The 21,589-nt window shown below is 46.2% G+C and overlaps 1 protein-coding gene across 6 annotated transcripts in view; it reads left to right on the forward strand.

Moving 5' to 3' along the window:
* MAD1L1 (mitotic arrest deficient 1 like 1) overlaps window positions 1-21,589 on the forward strand; it is a 554,553-nt gene that overhangs the window by 305,810 nt on the left and 227,154 nt on the right. For all 6 annotated transcript variants that reach the window (XM_073361988.1, XM_073361987.1, XM_073361989.1 and 3 more), the window contains one exon: window positions 17,783-17,871. In XM_073361988.1, coding sequence (XP_073218089.1) covers window positions 17,783-17,871 — 89 coding nt within the window. The remainder of the gene's footprint in view (window positions 1-17,782; window positions 17,872-21,589) is intronic.

The following is a 21,589-nucleotide window of genomic DNA, read 5'->3' on the forward strand; positions in this document are numbered from 1 at the left end:
GAAGTGCTGCCTGGTCTTGACCTGAGATGGCTCCACCTAACCCAGCTGTAGTGATTTCAGCTTACTTGGCTGGGTACGAGTTGATTCTCCAGAGTTCACTCAGTTCTGCTGCTGTCCTCTGCAGCTTCAGCCAAGATCCCTGTCTACATTGCACTGCACTGAAGAGCTGCCTCTTTTATCTGCTATTGAGGAGTCTTCTCAACAGCACAGGATTCTCAGTGGCGTGGAACCAGTAGTATATGGGACCCTTGAGCAGAGTCCTTGCCACTGGCAAAGCACTCCTTGTCACAACACAAGGAACACTTTCCCCTCTTCTGTCAGTTGTAATACACAACTCTGAGTTTGCATATTAGTGACTGTGACTCACAAACTGTCACTGGAAGAATTCTGGGTAGAAAGCGTATGCCAATGAAGCTCTGTATAGCCATTCTTCCCCCTCTTCATTTATACATTGGATGTGGGAGGGGAGAAGAGGAGGAGAGAGCTCCTTCCTATCTGGAGCTTCCATGCATCTGGGATTCTGTGTAGAAAAGCTTATGCAGATGAAGCAGCTCTGTGGCCGTTCTTCCCCCTGCTCATCAATAGAAGGGGCAGAGAGCTCCTTACCCTAGAACTTCGGGCCACAGGGCTCACATACATGTAGATTAGCCAGTAGAGGGACGCATGATGCTTCTGTACAATCTGGTGAAGAGTATTTGTTTTACTTGCGCACATTGGTGCTGTGAAGAATATTGTGTTCCTTGTTAAGGGGAGGTGAATGTGGTCTAAAGGGTATGTCCTGCAATGCTGAAGTAGACGATCTGTAACAGATCTTGCTTTCCACTGGAAAGGGTCACATTTGAAAGCCTTGCTTTCCAAAACTTCATGTCTACTCAGAAACTGAGCGATGGTTCACAACATGCCCTGACCTTTACAATGCAGGATCATGACTGAAATGATGCCAGAACAGAAACACCAGGAATTTCCTCCTTTGTGCTGCAGAAGAGTATGGGTGGAGAGCTTTATAAGATGTTCCCTGATTTGAAAAGCAAAGTCAGTGCTCTTTAAATACAGAGCCTTTCCGTTCTCCAAGCACCATCATTGAGTCTGTGATGAATCATGTGCTATCTCGGGGTGACAAGTTTTGATTGTATTAGTTGAGTTAAAGCTTCCTCTAGAGAGGAGTGAGGACTTTCTGCTCTACTAGGTTGGTTCTGGGAGGGAGGGAGGAGTATCAGGTGTGAATTCCTTGATTCTTCTGGGATTTCATTTCTCTCTGACCTAGAAGAGAGAAGGAGCCTGGAGAGACAGCCATGATAGTTCTGCACAGAGATCATGCATGTAAACAGTGCACAACTTGAATTCCTCTGACCACTGCTCATCGGGGGAGGGGCAGTAATCCTTAACTCCTCTGTGTGTCATCCTGAGGGAGGAGAAGCAGCTCTCAGACCCATCTCCCTTATCATTTCCACAATACTTACGAGCTATGCTGGGGAAGGGCATTTTGCTTTCTTCAGTGCGTAGGAGGAATGGCTGTTGGGTCCTCTTTCCCTATTTCTGGTCCCCCCAGGAAAGGAAAGAGCCTCTGAGGCCCCTGTCTTGTGGTGGGACTGACATGGGCCTCTGACTCTCTGGGATGCAGTTTTGCAAACATTTCAGAGCACCCGTAGCCCTTGAGCGATCTGATTTAATGGGGGCGGGTGAGATAATGTGCTGTAGATGTGTCCAGAGATCAGACAGCTGACGAGGTGCCTTTGTTTATGCCCATAGATGATTGTGGGTGTATAAAAAAGGAGGGAGGCTAAAGTCTAAAAATGAGGTCTCAAGAATGTGTCTTGTTAGCCTTTGCACTCATCAATGAGTGCAGGAAAAGAGACTTCCCCATTTTTATTTTACCTTCCATCTGCACTGTGCCTCTGTGGCATTAGAATAGATTGTCAGCAGCGTCTGTGCTTCTGGCTGCCAAAGAGGTGGTGGTGGCAGTTGGGGGGGGTCTCTCTGAACTGTTCTGTCAGGGCAACAAAGTCCTTGGGAAGAAGCTGAAAAACCTCATTTATCCACAGAGACTAGAAGATCATATAGCAGAACGCTTCCTATGACCTCTTAGTAAATAATGAATGGGTTTGTCCCACCTTTTTTGGAGTCGCTTAATTGAGGCTGACAGCTCTTTGTTGTATTACAGGCTCTGGCTTGTCAGGAGAATTTTTACTTATTTATGGATATTTCATTAACCTCTAATGACTGGCTGTATAAAAGCAAGCTCTTGCCAGGCCTTGTCCCGTTGGTGCTGCTTCTCGTGCTAATATTTTCTACTGCAGATCATTTTACACTTTCCCTTCCCCTTTGTACTGAGACTAGGAGGTTATTGTTGATGGCAGTCAGAACATGTGTCCCAAAGGCTGGGGAACCAGGTTTCTGTTTTGCCACCCATGCTAAAGCAATGGTATTCAATGGTGTGTTGCTCTCTGGTTTTCTTTTTGTGACCACTCCTTTTGGTAAGGATCGTGTTGATTGAAGAGGGCCATAGGCACCCGTTGCAGGATAAAATGGGAAGCACCTGCTTTATTCTTTGTGTTGTGCTCCCTTTCTTTGCTGTAGCAAGAGGCTTTTGTGATGGCTCATTTCATTGGAAAACTTGAGTGCTTCTGAATCAACTCTTCCACAAGCTGTTCTTGGGAAGGGTTTGTGGAACAACAGTGATGACTTCGAGCATCTGACTTTGACCACTTATTTAATGATTTGCTGGCAAGAAAACGGATATGGAAAAAACTAAAATAATTGAACTTGTAAGCCACCATCAAATCACAGTTCTTTGGTGGGATGCATTGGCAGTTCTTCTGTTGTTTATTATCAGGAATAGGGCACAAAATCTACTGGGACTGAGCAAACATTGTACATAAGGAAGTGGAACATCTCTGCAGCTTTGTTGGTGGTTTTGGTTCTGAGTTAGTTACTAGGAGGCCCAATTTTAGCAGACATCCCCGCTCCTTTGAGGGGTTTATCCTATTCTCTTGGGAAAAAAAGCACCCTTTTGCTGCTTTGTCTGAAGCCGGAAGACTTACAATGCACTGGTGCTCCTGACTGCATTAGATGGGATTCTGGCTTAATGACTGCAGAAGCTTTGTCAGGTTCCCTGCAGAGATTGTTATTCAGTGTTACCCTGTTCCTAACCAGGGGTAATGGGAAGGAGGTGTCAGCCATTTAAGTCTAATTACTCTGGAGCTTCTTTGCTCTCAGTGGACACCAGCTGTTTTGCTCTCCCTGGCGGGAGGAGCTTTCTGTGATAATTAAAGAAAACAGTCATCTAAAAGCTGGTGAAAGAGGTGGAGCGGGTCTGATAACAGCTGAGAGGATCTGAGCTGATGAACATGGAAATGATCCCCCTTCAGAATGAGCTGTTAGAGGCTGGAAAGGGGGAATTGTTTTGAACATGGGTTGTTTCAGAAGCTTTTGCTGACGCATGCATTGCTGTTGCAGATGGGCTCCATGGTTGGTGCTGGAGGGCACAAAACAGGCAATAGGAGATGGGAGTGCAGCTAAGCAAAGAGGAGAGAGAGGATCTATGTTTGCTCCTTTCTCTAGAAGTGAGAAGATGGGAATACGAAAGAGCATGTGTTCATGCCAAGCACTTCGGTCTTAAGAATCTCCTTGTGCCCACTTGGCCTAGGCCAGCTTCTCCTAGCTCCACGAGGAAGGCGCCCCCTGTATTTCCTTTGCTCAGGATGTTACTTCTCCCCTGACTCGGCCTTCCCGAATTTCTGATGTCAGCTTCATTCCCTTGGAAGCACCCAGTAGTGCTTATCCCTAGGGTTACCAGGCATCCAGTTTTCGACCGGAATGCCTGGTCAAAAAGGGACCCTGGCAGCTCTGCTCAGCACTGCTGATTGGGCCGTTAAAAGTCCAGTTGGCAGTGCAGCAGGGCTAAGGCAGGCTCCCTGCCTGCCCGGGCTCTGCGCAGCTCCTGGAAGCGGCTGGCATGACCAACCCCTATGTGCAGGGGCAATCAGGGAAGGGTCAAGTGCTGCCCTTGCCCCCAGTGCCAGCTCCACAGCTCCCATTGGCCAGGAACCACAGCCAATGGGAGCTGCGGAGGTGGCGCCCATGGGTGCAGGCAGTGCACGGAGCCCCCTGATTGCCCCTGCACCTAGAAGCCAGAGAGGGACATGCCACGGCTTCCGGGAGCAGCGCGGAGCCAGGGCAAGCAGGGAGCCTGCCTTAGCCCTGCTGTGCCACCAGCTGGGAGTTACCTGAGGTAAGCACTGCCTGGCTGGAGCCCGAACCCGCACCCCAACCCCCTGTCCCAGGTCGGAATCCCCTCCCACCCCCTCACTCCCTCCAAGACCCTGCACCCCAACCCTCTTCCCAAGCCAGCACCCCTCACCCTCTCCTGTACTCCAACCCCCTGCCTGAGCCCCCTCCCCCTCTCCAAACCCCTTGGCCCCAGCCCGGAACCCTCTTCTATACCCCAAGCTGCTCATCCCCAACCTCACCCCAGAGCCCACACGCCCAGCCAGAGCCTGTACCCTCTCATGTACCTCAACCACCTGCCCTAGCCAACACCGAAACCCCTTGGCCCTAGCCCGGAGCCCCCTCCTGCACCCCAAACCCCTCATCCCCAGCCCGGAGCCCCCTCCTGCACCCCAAACCCCTCATCCCCAGAGCTCGTACCCCCACCTGGAGCCCTCACCCCCTACCACACCCCAACCCCCTGTCCCAGCCCAGTGAAAGTGAGTGAGGATGGGAGAGAGTGAGCAAGGGAGAGAGAGGGGGCTGAAGTGAGTGGGGGCGGGGCAGGGGATGGGGCAAAGGTGTTTGTTTTGTGCAATTAGAAAGTTGGCAGCCCTACTTATCCCCAACCAGTCATCTCTAACACCGATCCCAGAGACCATGAATACAACAACGTGCATTTGGGAAGGGACTGAAACTACCAAAAACTCAGCAGATTAAAACCATAGCTGGAGTGACATTATAGTAAGTACAGCTTGTTAGGTTTGAACCTCTAATTACAATTTATCAGTTGATGGGGGTAGGGAACTCTACATCTGAGGAGGTCCTTTTGTCTCATCTCTCTTCCCCCAACTCTGTTTGTCTAAAGCATTCCATTAATTTGTAGCCAGAATGAGGGTGGGTGGTTGTTCGTTTGTTGGTTTTTTTTGCATAACTTCTATGACTCTGCTTATAATAGTGGTCTGAGGTTTTGTGCCCAAGTATTAAATCTCTTGGACAGCTAGTTTTATGTAACACACATGCATGTCTGTATGTACATGCACTCAAATTTTTCCCAGTGGAATTGCATCTCTCTTCACCAGGGTTGAATTGGGCCTATAAATTTGTTTGCAACTTCACCAATATGTGCTTGCAACATCACAGCGTAGAAGGAGATATTTTGGGGGAAAAGCCATGAACCTTGCAGATCAGGAGCAAAGAAGGGAGTGGGTGAAAGCTCATTAGGGCTCTCTTGGATTAGATCAGCTAAACTTTATTGGTTCACGTACCACTTCCTTTAAAATTGTGAAATTAATTAAGTGAATATCAAGCGCACGTACCACAGTTTGGGAACCTCTGGATTAGATTAATTTGTTAAAACCTATGCTGTGTTTCAAAAATACAAATGCTATTTCAGTGCTAAGTCTGATTATTATTATAATCTTCCCTTTTGTGAGCTTGCTGGGGGTGGGAGTGGGGTGGTGATGACAGAGTGACCTTGGAGCCAAATTTTAGATCACAAAGCTGTGTTTCGTTGCTGGCGGTAACAAAACCCAGTGTTCTCCGTTAGTTCAGAAAAGCAAGGAACAGAGGTAAGGTGCATCTGGGGGGAATGATGTTTGCAATCGATAACTGTTCCTTGACAGCTGAAGTAATTTTGTCATTTGTTTTTTAAGACTGTCCTGGCGGGAGGGGAAGGGTTGCTTCCTGCAAGTGAATGAGTCCTGCTGATGGGATAGATAGAAACTGCCTCATAAGCAGGATCCTGGGGGTGGGGACCACATGACAAGGAGGGGAGGGGAAGGTGGCTGCTGCAGGCGTCCGGCAGTGACAGCTCCTTCTCCCTTGGCACTTTATTCGCTTGTAGCAAGCGCTCCTAGTAATTACGCCTCTTAATTTAGGAGAGCGAGTGGGAGAAAGGAATATAAATTTGTGTATTAGCTTTAGAGATTGGAAATAGGGCAAGCAAACCTTTTCTCCAGGAGATTATATTTGGAAATGAAATAGAGTGACATTCAGTATAAACTTGAAAAATTGCTCTCTTTAACAGCAACAGGAGGAAAAAAACACAATCCATATTGCATTGGAGAGAAGCCGAAGTCAGTGTGTGTGTGTGTATTCACACGCACATCTGTTTCTGAGTGTGTATATATGCAATTATAGAGACATAAATATGTTTTTAGGAGCCTATCTGTTGGAAGACTATTTAACCTTAGCCCTCCCTTCCCACTGGTAAAGGACACTGACTTTGTTGTTACAGACCAATTAGCCTGTATAGACAGTGGGATTCGGGGCATGTCTGATCCAGTTAGCTCTTGTGTTTTTTAAACATTTATAAATGCTTTGTTGTTGTTTTTGCTTTGTTTCAGTCAAGTGTGAAATAGTTCTAAAGCACCATTATTTGGTCTCCAGTTTTTCTCCATGTGGTCCTCATGCTCAACAATAGCATCAAGGATTAGCTTTCCTAGGAAAAAACCCTAGCTAATCCTGTACCTTTTAGCCCATTTCTCAATGGCAAATCATATAGTATTTTTTTAGCAAATACTGCTGTGTTTCTTTGAAAAGGAGTTGGGTCAAAGGCGAGCAACTTGCTGTTCAGCTATTGAGAATCTGGTGCTGCTTGGCTCTTCCCAAATGTTTTCTGCCCCTGATATTGTAGGGTGACATTTGCATTCTCCTGTACATGGAGGGCTCATGGTGAAGGTGGTAAGAAGTCTTTTCTTTGTACAGAAAAGCTGATCAGAAGGGATTGAGTATGGAGTTTGGAGCCCTGGTATTATTGCCATGTACCCAAATGACTGTGGCCAAGGGAGAAGGAGCTGTTACCACCAGATGCCTGCAGCAGCCACTTTCCCCTCCCTGTCATGTTGTTCCTCACCCCTAGGATCCTGCTTATGTGGCAGTTTCTGTCTATCCCATCACTAGGACTTGTTCACTTTCAGGAGGCAACCTCTCCCTTCCTACCAGGACAGTCTTAAAATGGCTGTCAGAAGAGGTGTGGGATCTTTGTTCAGACACCATATTTGTTTCTTCGGAGGAAACTTGAGACAGGAGGTCACCAGACTTGCTGCACTGGCATGTTGGAAGGGAGGTAAATAAAATTCATATTTATTGATGCCTCCTTTATAGATGATTACAACTGATGCTACTAGAATAACTGACATCTCAGGTATCTGTTGGAGAGTGAGCATTTCCAAAGCTGAGCGTGTGGGTCATATAAGGGCCCCTTTAGAACATAAGAATGGCCATACTGGGTCAGATCAATGGTCCATCTAGCCCAGTATCCTGTCTTCTGACAGTGGCCGGTGCCTGGTGCTTCAGAGGGAATGAACAGAACAGGGCAATTATTGCATGATCCCATCCCCTGTCGTCCAATCCCAGCATCGGGCACTCAGAGGCTTAGGGACACCCAGAGCATGGAGTTGCTTCTCGGATCATCTTAGCTAAGAGCCATTGATGGACCTATCCTCCGTGAACTTACCTAATTCTTTTTTGAACCCATTATAATTTTGGCTTTCACAACACCCCTGGCAATGAGTTCCACAGGTTGACTGTGCGTTGTGCGAAGAAATACTTCCTTTTGTTTGTTTTAAACCTGCTTCCTATTAATTTCATTGGGTGACCCCTAGTTCTTGTGTTATGTGAAGGAGTAAACAACACTTCCTTATTCACTTTCTCCAAACCATTCATGATTTAATAGACCTCAATCATATCTAGGGCCCTATGAAATTCACGGTCCATTTTGGTCATTTCACAGTCATAGGATTTTAAAAATAGTAAATTTCATGATTTCAGCTATTTAAATCTGAAATTTCAGAGTGTTGTAATTGTAGGGGTCCTGACCCAAAAAGGAGTTGTTGGGGGAGTGTCGCAAGGTCGTTGGGGGCAGTGGGGGTTTGCGGTACTGCTACCCTTACTTCTGCGCTGTTGCTGGCAGCGGTGCTGCCTTTGGAGCTGGGCAGCTGGAGAGCTGCGGCTGCTGGCTGGGAGCCCAGCTCTGAAGGCAGAGCCACCGCCAGCAGCAGCGCAGAAGTAAGGATGGCCAGGTACGGTATTGCCACCTTTACTTCTGTGCTGCTGCCTGCAGAGCTGGGCCCTCAATCAGCAGCCGCCACTCTCCAGCCGCCCAGCTCTGAAGGCAGCGCAGAAGTAACGGTGGCGATACTGTGACCCCCGTAAAATAACCTTGCGACCCCCCTTCCCCCCCCGCTCGCAACTTTCTTTTGGTTCAGAACCCCCAATTTGAAAAACACTGGTCTCTCCCCATTAAATCTGTATAGTATAGGATAAAAGCACACAAAAAAGGCTTGATTTCACGGTGGGAGACCAGATTTCGTGGTCCATGATGCGTTTTTCATGGCCGTGAATTTGGCAGGACCCTAATCATATCCCCTCTTAATCGTCTCTTTTCCAAGCTGAACAGCTTTTTTAATCTCTCCTCATATGGAAGCTGTTCCATACCCCTAATCATTTTTGTTGCCCTTTTTACATTTCTGAAATATTTTTTGAGATGGGGCGACTAGAATTCCATGCAGTATTCAAGGTGTGAGCATACAATGGATTTATATAGTGGCATTATGATATTTTCTGTCCTATTATCTGTTTCTTTCCTAATGGTTCCTAAAAATCTGTTAGCTTTTTTGACCACAGTTGCACATTGAGCCGATGTTATCAGAGAACTATCCAAGATGACTCCAAGATCTTTCTTGAGTGGAAACAGCTAATTTAGACCCCATCATTTTGTATGTGTAGTTGGGATTATGTTTTCCAGTGTGCATTGCTTTGCATTTATTAACACTGAATTTCATCTGCCATTTTGTTGCCCAGTTTTGGGAGATCCCTTTGTAATTCTTCGCAGTCTGCCTGGGACTTAACTATCTTGAGTATATTTTGTGTCATCTGCAGACTTTGGCACCTCAACTGTTGACCTCTTTTTGAAGATCACTTATGAATATGTTGAACAGCATGAATATGTCCCAGTACAGATCCCCGGGGGACCCCACTATTTACATCTCTACACTCTGAAAACTGACCATTTATTCCTAACCTTTGTTTCCTTTCTTCCAGCCAGTTACTGATTCATGAGAGGAACTTCCCTCTTATCCCATGACTGCTTACTTTGCTTAAGATCTTTTGGTGAGAGACCTTGTCAATGACTTTCTGAAAGGTCAAGTGAACTATTTCCATTGGGTTACCCTTGTCCCACAATCTGGGACAGTTCCTCAGGTTTGTCACCTAAAAAGAATGACACAGGTATGGGAATCTCCCCTCTGTTTCATTCTAGTCTTCAGGCCCAGACTCCTCCCTTCCAAGCCTGCCTTGTTTTGATAGTTTAAATATTTATGTATTTAAATAGCTTATTGAATTGTGTTGAGATTTGTGGCAAACACAACCTCTCAGTTCACCTTTCCATGCTGTCTCCATATAAATTCACTTCTTATTTATCTCCGCCTTTTAAATTCAGCTCTTTTGCTGAGGAAGGCCTTCCAAAAGGTGGTGCCTCACTCAGCCCATTATTTAATAAACTTTAGACGTTGATAATGGATTCACCACTTCCCCTTTTCTTACAATTCCCAAAACGCTGAATTAGAGGCAGACAATCTTCATCTTCAGTATACAGTTGTTGAATCGGCCCCTCGCTGTAACTCATTCATTTAGAGTAAATTGATTATTGTAACAGTAACAATATGTCTCCAGTCATGTGATGTTGTTTGAAATGTGTACATAAAGTGGAAAAATAAACCCCTGACTTTTTATTGTTTTCATCATCCAAACAAATGCTTATTTTAACACTGAACTGAAATATTTTTTTAAACAAAATGCAAAACAGAGAGGCTGCTTTGAAATCCGGAAGCCTAAAGCTGGGCACAGAAATCCATATGTCGGTGTGTATAACTCTGTAGCCTGACTTTCACAGGCAAGTTAGTATTCAAAAATGTCCCATTTTCAGAAGTGACTGGGAAACTTAGGCGCTTAAGTCCTGTGGGAGTTCCAGAGTTTGTAAGTCACTTTTGAAAATGAGATTTGGACCCAGTCTCCACCTAAAACATAGGTTGACCGAGTTACATTTCACACTGAGAGACAGTTAAGCCAAACTAAGCCCTGGCGGAGAGAGGTCCCTTCCGTCGCGGTAGCAAGTGTGTGCGTTTCAGTGGTGTAATTGGAGCTCTGCCACTGTAGCACTTGTAATGCAGATGTAGCCTTAGATCCCGAGGTCACCTAGATGCTTTTGAAAATGACCAATATGAGCAACCACACCCCCAGGGAGCTGTGAGAACTTAGCACCTTGAGAATCGGGTATTAACTCAGTAGCAGAATATCTGAGGGGATGGAGCTTAAAAATGACAAATGCCCCAAGTGCAACTTGAAATCAAATACCTGAAAATGAAGGATCTCTTTTTCTTACCAGTTAGTAGCCCAGTTTTATGTGTTTTTTCCTTCCATCTCTAAGGACCTCAGACACTTCAAGCAGAACAGGGAAATAGAACAGGCTGAATTCCTTATTTTGCTGGTAGTGTTTGTAAGGTCATCAACACTTTCAGGAGAACCATCTTGAATTCCTGTCCCCTGGCAGGTTCAAAGTGGGGGAATGGGAGGAGAGGAGAAAACCATTCCACTTAATTCTAAATGTATTAGTAATTTCCCCTCTATTCTGTAAATGATAAGGTCTGAGATGTGTTTTCTGTTCCGGAAAACATCATGGCAGTTTACCATTCAGGCTTGTGCACATCATATACATAACGGCACCTTTAATGAACGAGTTATTTTAAATGTTGGATGTGCCCTGATTTCATCCAATCAATAGCTCTAAAGCTACCCAGAAATTGGGGATTATGGACATCAAGAAAGCTGCAAAGGAGCTGGATAAAATTGAATGGAGGAAGGGGGAGGAAAAGAGACTCTGATGTATTCTGGTTAAAAGGACATTGCATGGTCAAAATGTTAAATACCAGTGTATTTTTTCTCACCATTCACAGTCTCTGACATTACTCATGGTTCTTCCCTTTCGGTGTCATAAAGACCTCGCTAACTTAAAAAATAGCCTGGCTTCTTCTGGAGCCAGTAATATATTCTATGGAATGGGGACAAATTAATTAGAGAGCCTAATCCTGAGCAGTTTGAGCTCCTGAAGCTCTCTTGGAAATAGTTTGTGCTTAGCACCTTTCTGGATCAGGCCTGTTGTTATCATGACAGGAGATGCAGTAACATAGTGATGCATACTTGTCCTGGGCTGAGATTCCCACCCCTGCTCTGGCCTTCTATATGCCAGGTAAAAGGCCTGGAGCAGCATAAAGGAGCTGTGAGAGTACATCTGCACTTCAGAAAAAATACCGTGGGAGTGAGTCTCAGAGCCAGACTCGGGCTTTCTCTATGATACTAAAAATCATAGAATCATAGAATATCAGGGTTGGAAGGGACCTCAGGAGGTCATCTAGTCCAACCCCCTGCTCAAAGCAGGACCAGTCCCCAATTAAATCATCCCAGCCAGGGCTTTGTCAAGCCTGACCTTAAAAACTTCTAAGGAAGGAGATTCTACCACCTCCCTCGGTAACGCATTCCAGTGTTTCACCACACTCCTAGTGAAAAAGTTTTTCCTAATATCCAACCTAAACCTCCCCCACTGCAACTTGAGACCATTACTCCTTGTCCTGTCCTCTTCTACCACTGCGAATAGTCTAGAACCATCCTCTTTGGAACCACCTCTCAGGTAGTTGAAAGCAGCTTTCAAATCCCCCCTCATTCTTCTCTTCCGCAGACTAAACAATCCCAGTTCCCTCAGCCTCTCCTCATAAGTCATGTGTTCCAGTCCCCTAATCATTTTTGTTGCCCTTCGCTGGACTCTCTCCAATTTTTCCACATCCTTCTTGTAGTGTGGGGCCCAAAACTGGACACAGTACTCCAGATGAGGCCTCACCAATGTCGAATAGAGGGGAACGATCACGTCCCTCGATCTGCTGGCTGTGCCCCTACTTATACATCCCAAAATGCCATTGGCCTTCTTGGCAACAAGGGCACACTGTTGACTCATATCCAGCTTCTCATCCACTGTAACCCCTAGGACCTTTTCCACAGAACTGCTGCCTAGCCATTCGGTCGCTAGTCTGTAGCGGTGCATGGGATTCTTCCATCCTAAGTACAGGACCCTGCACTTATCCTTGTTGAACTTCATCAGCTTTCTTTTGGCCCAATCCTCTAATTTGTCTAGGTCCCTCTGTATCCTATCCCTACCTGCCACCGTATCTACCACTCCTCCCAGTTTAGTATCATCCGTAAATTTGCTGAGAGTGCAATCCACACCATCCTCCAGATTATTTATGAAGATATTGAACAAAACCGGCCCCAGGACCGACCCTTGGGGCACTCCACTTGAACCAGTAATCTCATCATAGAAGGCGATTAGATTAGTCAGGCATGACCTTCCCTTGGTGAATTCATGCTGACTGTTCCTGATCACTTTCCTCTCGTGTAAGTGCTTCAGGATTGATTCCTTGAGGACCTGCTTCGTGATTTTTCCGGGGACTGAGGTGAGGCTGACTGGCCTGTAGTTCCCAGGATACTCCTCCTTCCCTTTTTTAAAGATGCGTACTACATTAGCCTTTTTCTAGTCGTCCGGGACTTCCCCAGATCGCCATGAGTTTTCAAAGATAATGGCCAATGGCTCTGCAATCACAGCCGCCAACTCCTTTAGCGCTCTCGGATGCAATGCATCTGGCCCCATGGACTTGTGCACGTCCAGCTTTTCTAAATAGTCCCTAAGCACTTCTTTCTCCACAGAGGGCTGGCCATCTACTCCCCATCCTGTGTTGCCCAGTGCAGCAGTCTGGGAGCTGACCTTGTTTGTGAAGACAGAGGCAAAAAAAGCATTGAGTACATTAGCTTTTTCCACATCCTCTGTCACTAGGTTGCCTCCCTCATGCAGTAAGGGACCCACACTTTCCTTGGCTTTCTTCTTGTTGCCAACATACCTGAAGAAACTCTTCTTGTTACTCTTAACATCTCTTGCTAGCTGCAGCTCCAGGTGCGATTTGGCCCTTCTGATTTCATTCCTACATGCCCGAGCAACATTTTTGTACTCTTCCTGGTCATTTGTCCAATCTTCCACTTCTTGTAAGCTTCTTTTTTATGTTTAAGATTTGCAAGGATTTCACTGTTAAGCCAAGCTGGTCGCCTGCCATATTTACTATTCTTTCGACACATTGGGATGGTTTGTCCCTGTAACCTCAATAGGGATTCTTTGAATCCTTTTGAATTCTTTGAATTTACAGCCAGCTCTCCTGGACTCCTTTCACCTTCATGTTATTCCCCAGGGGATCCTACCCATCAGTTCCCTGAGGGAGTCGAAGTCTGCTTTCCCGAAGTCCAAGGTCTGTATTCTGCTGCTTACCTTTCTTCCCTGTGTCAGGATCCTGAACTCGACCAACTCATGGTCACTGCCTCCCAGATTCCCATCCACTTTTGCTTCCCCTACTAATTATTCCCGGTTTGTGAGCAGCAGGTCAAGAAAAGCTCTCCCCCTAGTTGGCTCCTCCAGCACTTGCACTAGGAAATTGTCCCCTACATTTTCCAAAAACTTCCTGGATTGTCTGTGCACCGCTGTAGTGCTCTCCCAGCAGATATCAGGATGATTAAAGTCACCCATGAGAACCAGGGCATGCGATCTACTAGCTTCTGCGAGTTACTGGAAGAAAGCCTCATCCACCTCATCCCCCTGGTCCGGTGGTCTATAGCAGACTCCCACCACTACATCACTCTTGTTGCTCACACTTCTAAACTTAATCCAGAGACACTCAGGTTTTTATGCAGTTTCATACCGGAGCTCTGAGCAGTCATACTCAAATAGCTATGTAGACGTTCCTGCTTGGGCTCCAAGACACACCCCCTCACCAGGTTTAAGAGCCTGAGTGGGAACCTCTACATTGCTGTTTTTAGCCCCGAAGCTCGAGTCCAACTCCCCTGCAGAACTAGGTTCTGAGACCTGCTGCCACATTTTGTTTTGGGATTTTGGGGCAGTGGGTTTCAGTGTAGACGTAGGTCAGAGGTTTTCAAACTGTGGGGTGCCCCCCCTAGGGTGGGCATGGAGGCACACTTGGGGGGGCAAGCGGCAACACTAGGCGGCTTGTGCCAGCCCCCATGCGGGGCGGGGAGAGAGTGCCACCTGCACCCTGGACTCACCTCAGCAGGTCACCCAGCCTCTGGGTCAGTGTAAATGTCTGCTGAGGCTGAGCCGATTTCCATTCCTGGCAGCCTCTGCAGTCAGCACTGGCTCCGCCTCCAGAGATGGTCACATGTGCTGTCCCCCATTCTGAAAACCTGAGCCGGGGGGGTGGGGTGGGGGGGTGGCAGAGGGGCAGGTATTGGCCCTGCTCTTGGGTGCATCTTGGCTGCAAGGTAGAAGCAGCCCACTGCTGAGGAAGCCTTGGCTGTGCTGTTGGTAAGTATCTGTGTATTTGTAACTTACAGGTGCAGGTAATATCATTAAAGGTGTGTTAAGGTCTGTGTTAGGTTTATGAGCAGGCTGTCAAGAATATTTCTGGATGTGTCTATTTTTGCCTGGGTTGTGGGGGGTGGAGGGGGCCACAACCAAATATTGTAACTCAGAGGGTGGCTCAGCTCAAAAAGTTTAAAAGCCGCTGACTTAGGCATACCCAAGAAGCCCCAGGTCTAGCTAGAGGAGAATTCTCCTGGTGCAGGCGCTGAGTAAGACAGCCAAAAGCTGTCTTCCAAAGACCCACTTGCAGGCACTGGTGTTTGGGGGTGAGGAGCATTTTGCGGGGGGAGGCAGCTTGTAGCACTGTGGAGTTTCTGGCAGCATCCCCCTCCCCACATCTGTCTAATTTACCCCGTGGATTTCTGTGGCCGCTGGAGCAGATCAGAATTGGGAGGGTACAAAGGTTACTTAAAGCTCTCTCATCTCACCCCGCCACAACCCTGGGTGGCTCATAGAGGCACAGCGTGGAATCTCATCCGGGTTCTAATAGAGCTGTCTAGGAGGTAGTCGCTGTATGGTTACTAGAAGTGTGACACTAACTCTTTATCGAATCGGACTTCGCTAACACTGTGCCCTCCGGAACCGATGTGGAGCACGTGTGTACACACAGACCCATCTCCCCTCTCCTCTTCCCAGTATACACTCAAACCCTGTCCCTCTGCACACAACAAACCCATGCAAACAGACCACAGAAAACAGATTCCTAACTCCCCATCTTCTCCAAAGGAGCCAGCAGTGATTTATTGGTTCATGTCGGTTAGCAGGTGGCAGTTGGACTCAAGGCTGAGGCCGCTTAGCCTTTGATAAATAGCATATTTACCAGTGCTCCATCTTCCAATGCTATCCACATGTGGCCCAGAAAGCAGCACAAAACTGTAATAACAAACCTCATCCCAGCCTTCTGCAGAGATGGGAAGCAGAGTGTATAATGAATGTTTTCCTGCTAGAAGTAGGTTGGAATTGAAGTCTGCTGCCGGTACCAGTTCCTTGATTGTCATCCCTGGAATTATCTAGAGCACTTGCTTTATCCCAGCTATCTATAATGAACTGAGCTGGGACAGATAAGCTCAGTAATCAGAAAATTGAGGGAAGCATTCCTCGCTGTGATAATCTTGTCAGCTGGCTAATATACATGAACATTTTTTACAGCATAATGATGCAGGAGGGCTTTTTGCTTCTTTCTCTTTGCTTGAAAGGGTTTTGGCAAATGATGGGAGAATATCAAAATCTAGTGTTCCAAAGAAGATTTTGGCTAGAACCTCTTCCCCTGTCTTTCTCCTTTGCTTTAGCCCCTGATGTATCCAAAGGGGTGGGGAATCAGGCCATCCCTGTCCCTAGCTATAATGCTGCCATGTTTTTCATGCCTTTCCTGCAGCAAACAGGTGTGCGAAGATACATTACACTGGAACTTTGTTTCTCGCTGAGCAATGTGACTAGGCATAGCTCTGCAGTTGAATGCATATTCTTTTTGCCCACCTACCCACTGTCCCCTTCTTGTAAAAGCAAGAAACTGATACCAGCTGGCTGCATTTGGACCTGGTACACCAGTGCAGAATTATGATGCTCTACACATCTAATCAGTACAGATGAAGGGTACTGTTTGTTAATGTGTTATCTCCCTGATGTTGAATACTGAGCCCTCTGTGTTCATATGGTTTGCATCTCTAATTAGGGTTGTGTTGCTTATTATTTCCCCTGTAAATGGAAAGCATAGCATCTGGCCATAGATTTATGGGGGGGGAGTTAGCGATCAGGAGGTACAAGACAGATGCTGAAGGAAGAGCCAAAATGTGAGGAGGGGAATAGGTGTACAAGAACAGACAATGAAGAATGAGTGGGGAGGGTATCCAGGCTGGGAGGAGACTAATAGGGCCGCAGGGTGTCTGAAAGTTACTTACGCTCAGAACTGGTTGTCTCTGCTTAGAATGCCTGAGGTTTTTAGGATAATAGTTTAATAGCAGGTAAAATATACCATTTCTCCCTCCCCCGTGCATGGAGTTTTGGGCACTGGATGAGGGACACAGATTTGCATAGCCAAAGGAGATCGAAGCGATTTCTATGCATTCCTCCCTCTGCTCCCAACCTGACAATTATAGGGCCTGAGTAAGAAATACCATGTGCTCAGATTGAGGCTTGGTTTCCTAGCCTAAAGGGAGCTGAGGCAAACTGTTTTCTTAATTCTTCATCCACTGTTTCTCCCCCACCCCAGCTGGGTAACTTGTATCTGAAAGGGTTGGAAATTCTCCCCTGGCTGATGGGTGCAATGTAGAAGTCTTGAACAGAAATTGGACTGGACAAGGCCGTCTGATCAGCTTATTTCCTGTGGGAGTTACTGGTGCTAAATGAGGTTGCATTGCCAGCATAGAACTTCAGGTGCTAGGGAACTCCTGCTTACATGCAGAGTTCTCTGCCTCGATTTACTCACCAGGCAATGGATGGGGAAATATTCAGAAGAAGAGCAATGGCTCCGCTTGAACAATATCAGTTCTCCCTTGGTTGCCCCATACAGCCTTTGAGCAAATGGTGGGAGAGATCATTGCAGGTGTGTCAAGAGAGGGTGTATTAATTGGGGAGCTGGTACTTGGCACATGTAAAACTTGTATTTCACAAAGTACATTGGAATGATTTCTAAACTGAGGGGGAGCTGGCTGTGGCATATGAAATAGCTGCCTCCCTGCTGTTACTCAACATCATGTTATGAAGTGAAGTTGGTTTCCATTTCCGTTGTGACTAAGCTGAAGAACCACGTGACACTGGACACAGCTGTCTGATGGAAATGAAGACACTTACGGGATCATAGTTTTTGCTGTAGTGGATGGATTATGGGCCATCAGGTTGTTGTAAATGCCTGATACTTCAGAGGAAGGTGAAAAAACCCATAATGCATCTGGCCAATTGTACCTCCATGAGGAATACTAACGATAAATTCCTTACTGCAAACTTATATTAGAAAATCATGTGCACCATGGTCCATACATCAAAATATTGAAGTTCCAGGACTCCTTACTCTCTAAGAGTCCAGGGCATTCAGTCGTGTGATTCAGCAGTGTGCACCCATGTCTTTCATGTCTCTGATGGATGAACTAATCTCCTGTCCTATTCATGCAGATGGAGGTGGAGTTAAAGAGCCTGAAGTCTCAGGCATGCACAGCAGCGCAGAGCACCTTCATAACTACTGAGGAAGTGAACGCACTCAGGTGAGCATGTGCTAGGGGCTGTTCCTTCTATTTGTTACACAGTTGGGGAGAAGGGAAAGACCAAGTTGGTATTATAAAAAGAAACAAATGCTGCATCCTCATCATTTATATTGTGGTAGCACCTAGGAACTCTGGTCAGAGACCGGAACCCCATCTGAACAAATGTAATACCGACAGACCCTGGTCATCAGCAGACGGGATTGAACCTGGGACCTCTGGAGCTTAGTGCATGAGCCTCTATTGCGTGAACTAAAAGCCATATGGCTCTTAGCTAAGGCCGTAGAGCAGACTAATTAATCTCTAAGTGGTCTCGGTGCCCCTACATGGGACAGAACACCACACCCAGGTGGTGTGTGGGTTATACAAACACACAACAAAAAGACAGCCCCAGGAAGCTTACAGTATAAGTAACTAAGCTTTAGGGCTGGTCATTACACTGACCTTTTCCTGATAGGATATTTTCATAGTAGAATCCTTCTTTGTCCACCTACCTTCACCTCATGCTCATTTCACCCCCCAAAACCCAGGAAAATTCCAGGAGCCAGGGAAAAGCCCTGTGGCCTCCAGCCTTTCTTACACACTGTCATTTTCAGACCATTTTTCTACCTGGGGTTTCTCCATGCTCTGGTTTTGGAATCTGCTTGAGTCTCTTTTCCTCTGTTAATTCATATTGCAGTGGCTCCTTCATCACCCCATTTACTTCCCTCTTTGTGGAACAGCTTTGCTGTTTGTTTTTTATTTTTACTGGATCTGGACTTTAAGTTCAGGACCTGTTGGCATCCACGGAGAGAGGCTTAGAAACAGCCTTTTGTAATACTGATGTGCTTCCCGTGCTGGAGAGAAAAGAAAAATGGTTCTCCTAGTGTGCAATTGCAGATGGTAGAGGGATACATGTTGTGATTCAATGAGAGAGAAGTTACAAAACAGCATTTCAGCAGAGGATACATAAGCACTTACAAAAGCTACAATGAAACTAGACAACCTTTCAGTGTATTTATTAAAGTATTTACAGCTCCTGTTCCAAGGTAGGTGAAACAATAAATACCGAACACAGAAAGTTCATCTGTATCCAGAATGTTTTAATAAAGTTCCTTCTTTTTAAACTGAGCCAATCTGTTCGATCTTGACAACTTGCATTTGTGGTTCTGAGCTGAAGTGAGATTTTGGCTGGATTTCCTTCTCTTAATTCTTTTCTATTTTCAGTTCCATCACTGTAAAAGTATTGTGGCCTCTCAAGAACGAAAGCAGGATTTGCAGGAGGCACAAATTACTGGCCTGCATTTTATGGATTTTCTAAATCCCCCCTTCTCGGCTTGTTTTACAGCTCTGGAAGCGTTGTTCAGTATTAGAATGGAATGGATTTGAAAATGGCCAGTGTTCAGCTAAGCTGTTTTAATACAATAGAGAGCTCTTAAACTGCCCTTTGGGATGTATTTCTCAGGGACAGCTCCCACAAGATGGAGTGGCAGAATTTTGGAGGCCTCCCTCCACCAAATCATCTTTTAATGAGATGGTACTGTTGGTCACACCATGGTTTTGTTCCCCCACTCCCATGAGGGTAAATCAGTTCTTCCTAAATCCTTATTCATGGTGTGAGTGTTGGTTTGAGGCTTGATCTCATTCTGCCTTTCACTTTCTCCAGGGGGCACATAGGACTATCCTGAAGCACGGTGTTTGCAGTGCTACCGGGGTGTTCAAAATCTCTCCAGCAGCAATACAGCTCATCCCTTATTCTGATTAATATTAGCTTCTCTATCAGTAAAACCAGCATCCTGTTTGCTGTCTTCTGGGAGCTGGAGGCTTTCAGGAGATTTCTACAGTAACTCCCCAGTCTCCCGGTTGGTATGGACTGCAGCACCCTTTCCATTTAGGAGCAAGTCCAGTCTCTATATTTTCACCTCCAAGATTCATTATTCAGTGTTTATCTTCATTAAACAGCATTTGCCATCTATTAGCTGAGCAACTTCAAGGATGGCAGAAAACAAAACAACTGGATTTCCACATATTCCAGGACTTCCTGAGATTGCCGATGTCTGCCTTACAGTGGAAATGGATCTCATTTCTCACTTTGTCCATCTTTTCCCTGATTTGCAAACCTAGATTTCACAAATGGCACTGTCAGATCTCTTGCAATGATTCTATTACTGAGCACCAGTTATGTGCTAGGTGCTCTGCAAGCAGAGGAAGCCCCTGTCCTGCTCTTAAAGGCGTGGCAGTCTAAATAGAACTTTTTTAAAGTGTGAGTCCTTTGCCTGTCAACCCCATAACTCTGCTTCTTTCATTTAAATTGTGCTTCAGAATTCAAATAGAGTGTCCCAGAAGTGGGCTCCTCCCCAGCAAAGCCATTTATATTCTGGAACAGTTCTCCAGTGAGGAGCAATAAATTGAAGGCAGAATTGAAAGTTGTGTCAGGCTAAGAGGCCAAGTTTCTGGGGCTGCCTCTCATAGTAGCACCGTCCACCTCCCGCCCCACCACCACCACACACACCACGAACACTTCCAGGACCACACACTTCTGCAGCTAGGGTCATCTGAGACATTTGACCCTTCAGATCTACTATAAGATTATTTTTGGTAGATTCCCAGCGTAGCTAAACCTTTTTTGTTCAGATGGAAGTCTGTCATTGAACCGTTTTTTGTTGCAAGGGTGGTGCTGGTGTATTTAATAAAATACAGAACATGTTCCAAACCCTGGTGATTAAGCAGGCCTGCGTGGTGTGGCATGCAAGGATGTGAACTTAGATTTATTTCCTTTTCTTGTCACAATTTTATGACTCTCTTTGCAAGGTGGATGGAAACAGTATAAAGTTGTTCATTTGATTTCATCCGTTCTTGCTGCTCAGCATGTGCAAGTTTCGTGGGCCATGGGTTTCCAACAGAAAACACACATGTATGAAGTGTTTTCTTTCAGCTGGAGGCTTCTTCAATCTGGGGCTAGTGAGCAACTTCTCATCCCCTTCTCCACACAAGTAGATGGACTGCTCTGCTGCTGTAGTCTGTTTTCTTCTCAGGAGCAGCCTACTTCAAATATCATTGTCTTCCTTCTGCTTTCTGTCTAGCAGAACATGGAATTCTCTTCTCTGCAGAATTAGGGAGAAAACACTTGGTTTGTGGTTCCAGAGTTACCCAATCTAGGAATGGAATGGTGTTCCACCTCTCCTGCTTCTGGCATCCCCCATGCACTAGGGCTGGGAATCAGTAAAGAGCTCGCTTGCTGTAACACAGGTAAACCCTTGCTGTCACAGAATCATGAGAAATTTTCACAGGGTTCCCCCTTGCATGGGAACTGGAATAGTTTGTTGTGGTTGTCACGTTTCCCAAGATAGCTGCACTTCTGAACAATTGTGATCCTCCTTGTGGCCACCTCACCTAGTCTCAGGCCTCCAATCATCTTTCTTGAGGTGGGATCTCGCTATCCACTCCCTCCTGACTGGGGTCTTAGGCTGCAGACTCCTGCAAATCACTGAGATTATCTCAGCAGGTCTGACTTTAGTTCAGCACCCATAGTTTTGTTCTCTTAGGGGCAGTGACAGAGTATCTGGTGATCAGCCAGGTGTCACAAAACAAAGGTATCTTACAAACAGTAAACATCTAGCTTATCAGGTGTCACCATCTTCCACATGGAAACCCTGTCTGTTTCCAAAGTACTGCAGGGCCTGCCCCTCTGCATCACAGTCTCATGTCCATTCTTGGATTAAGCATGAGTGGCCCTCTCCAA

This window comes from Lepidochelys kempii, chromosome 10 (genome assembly GCF_965140265.1).
Source record: "Lepidochelys kempii isolate rLepKem1 chromosome 10, rLepKem1.hap2, whole genome shotgun sequence".
Taxonomy (NCBI): Eukaryota; Metazoa; Chordata; order Testudines; family Cheloniidae; genus Lepidochelys; species Lepidochelys kempii.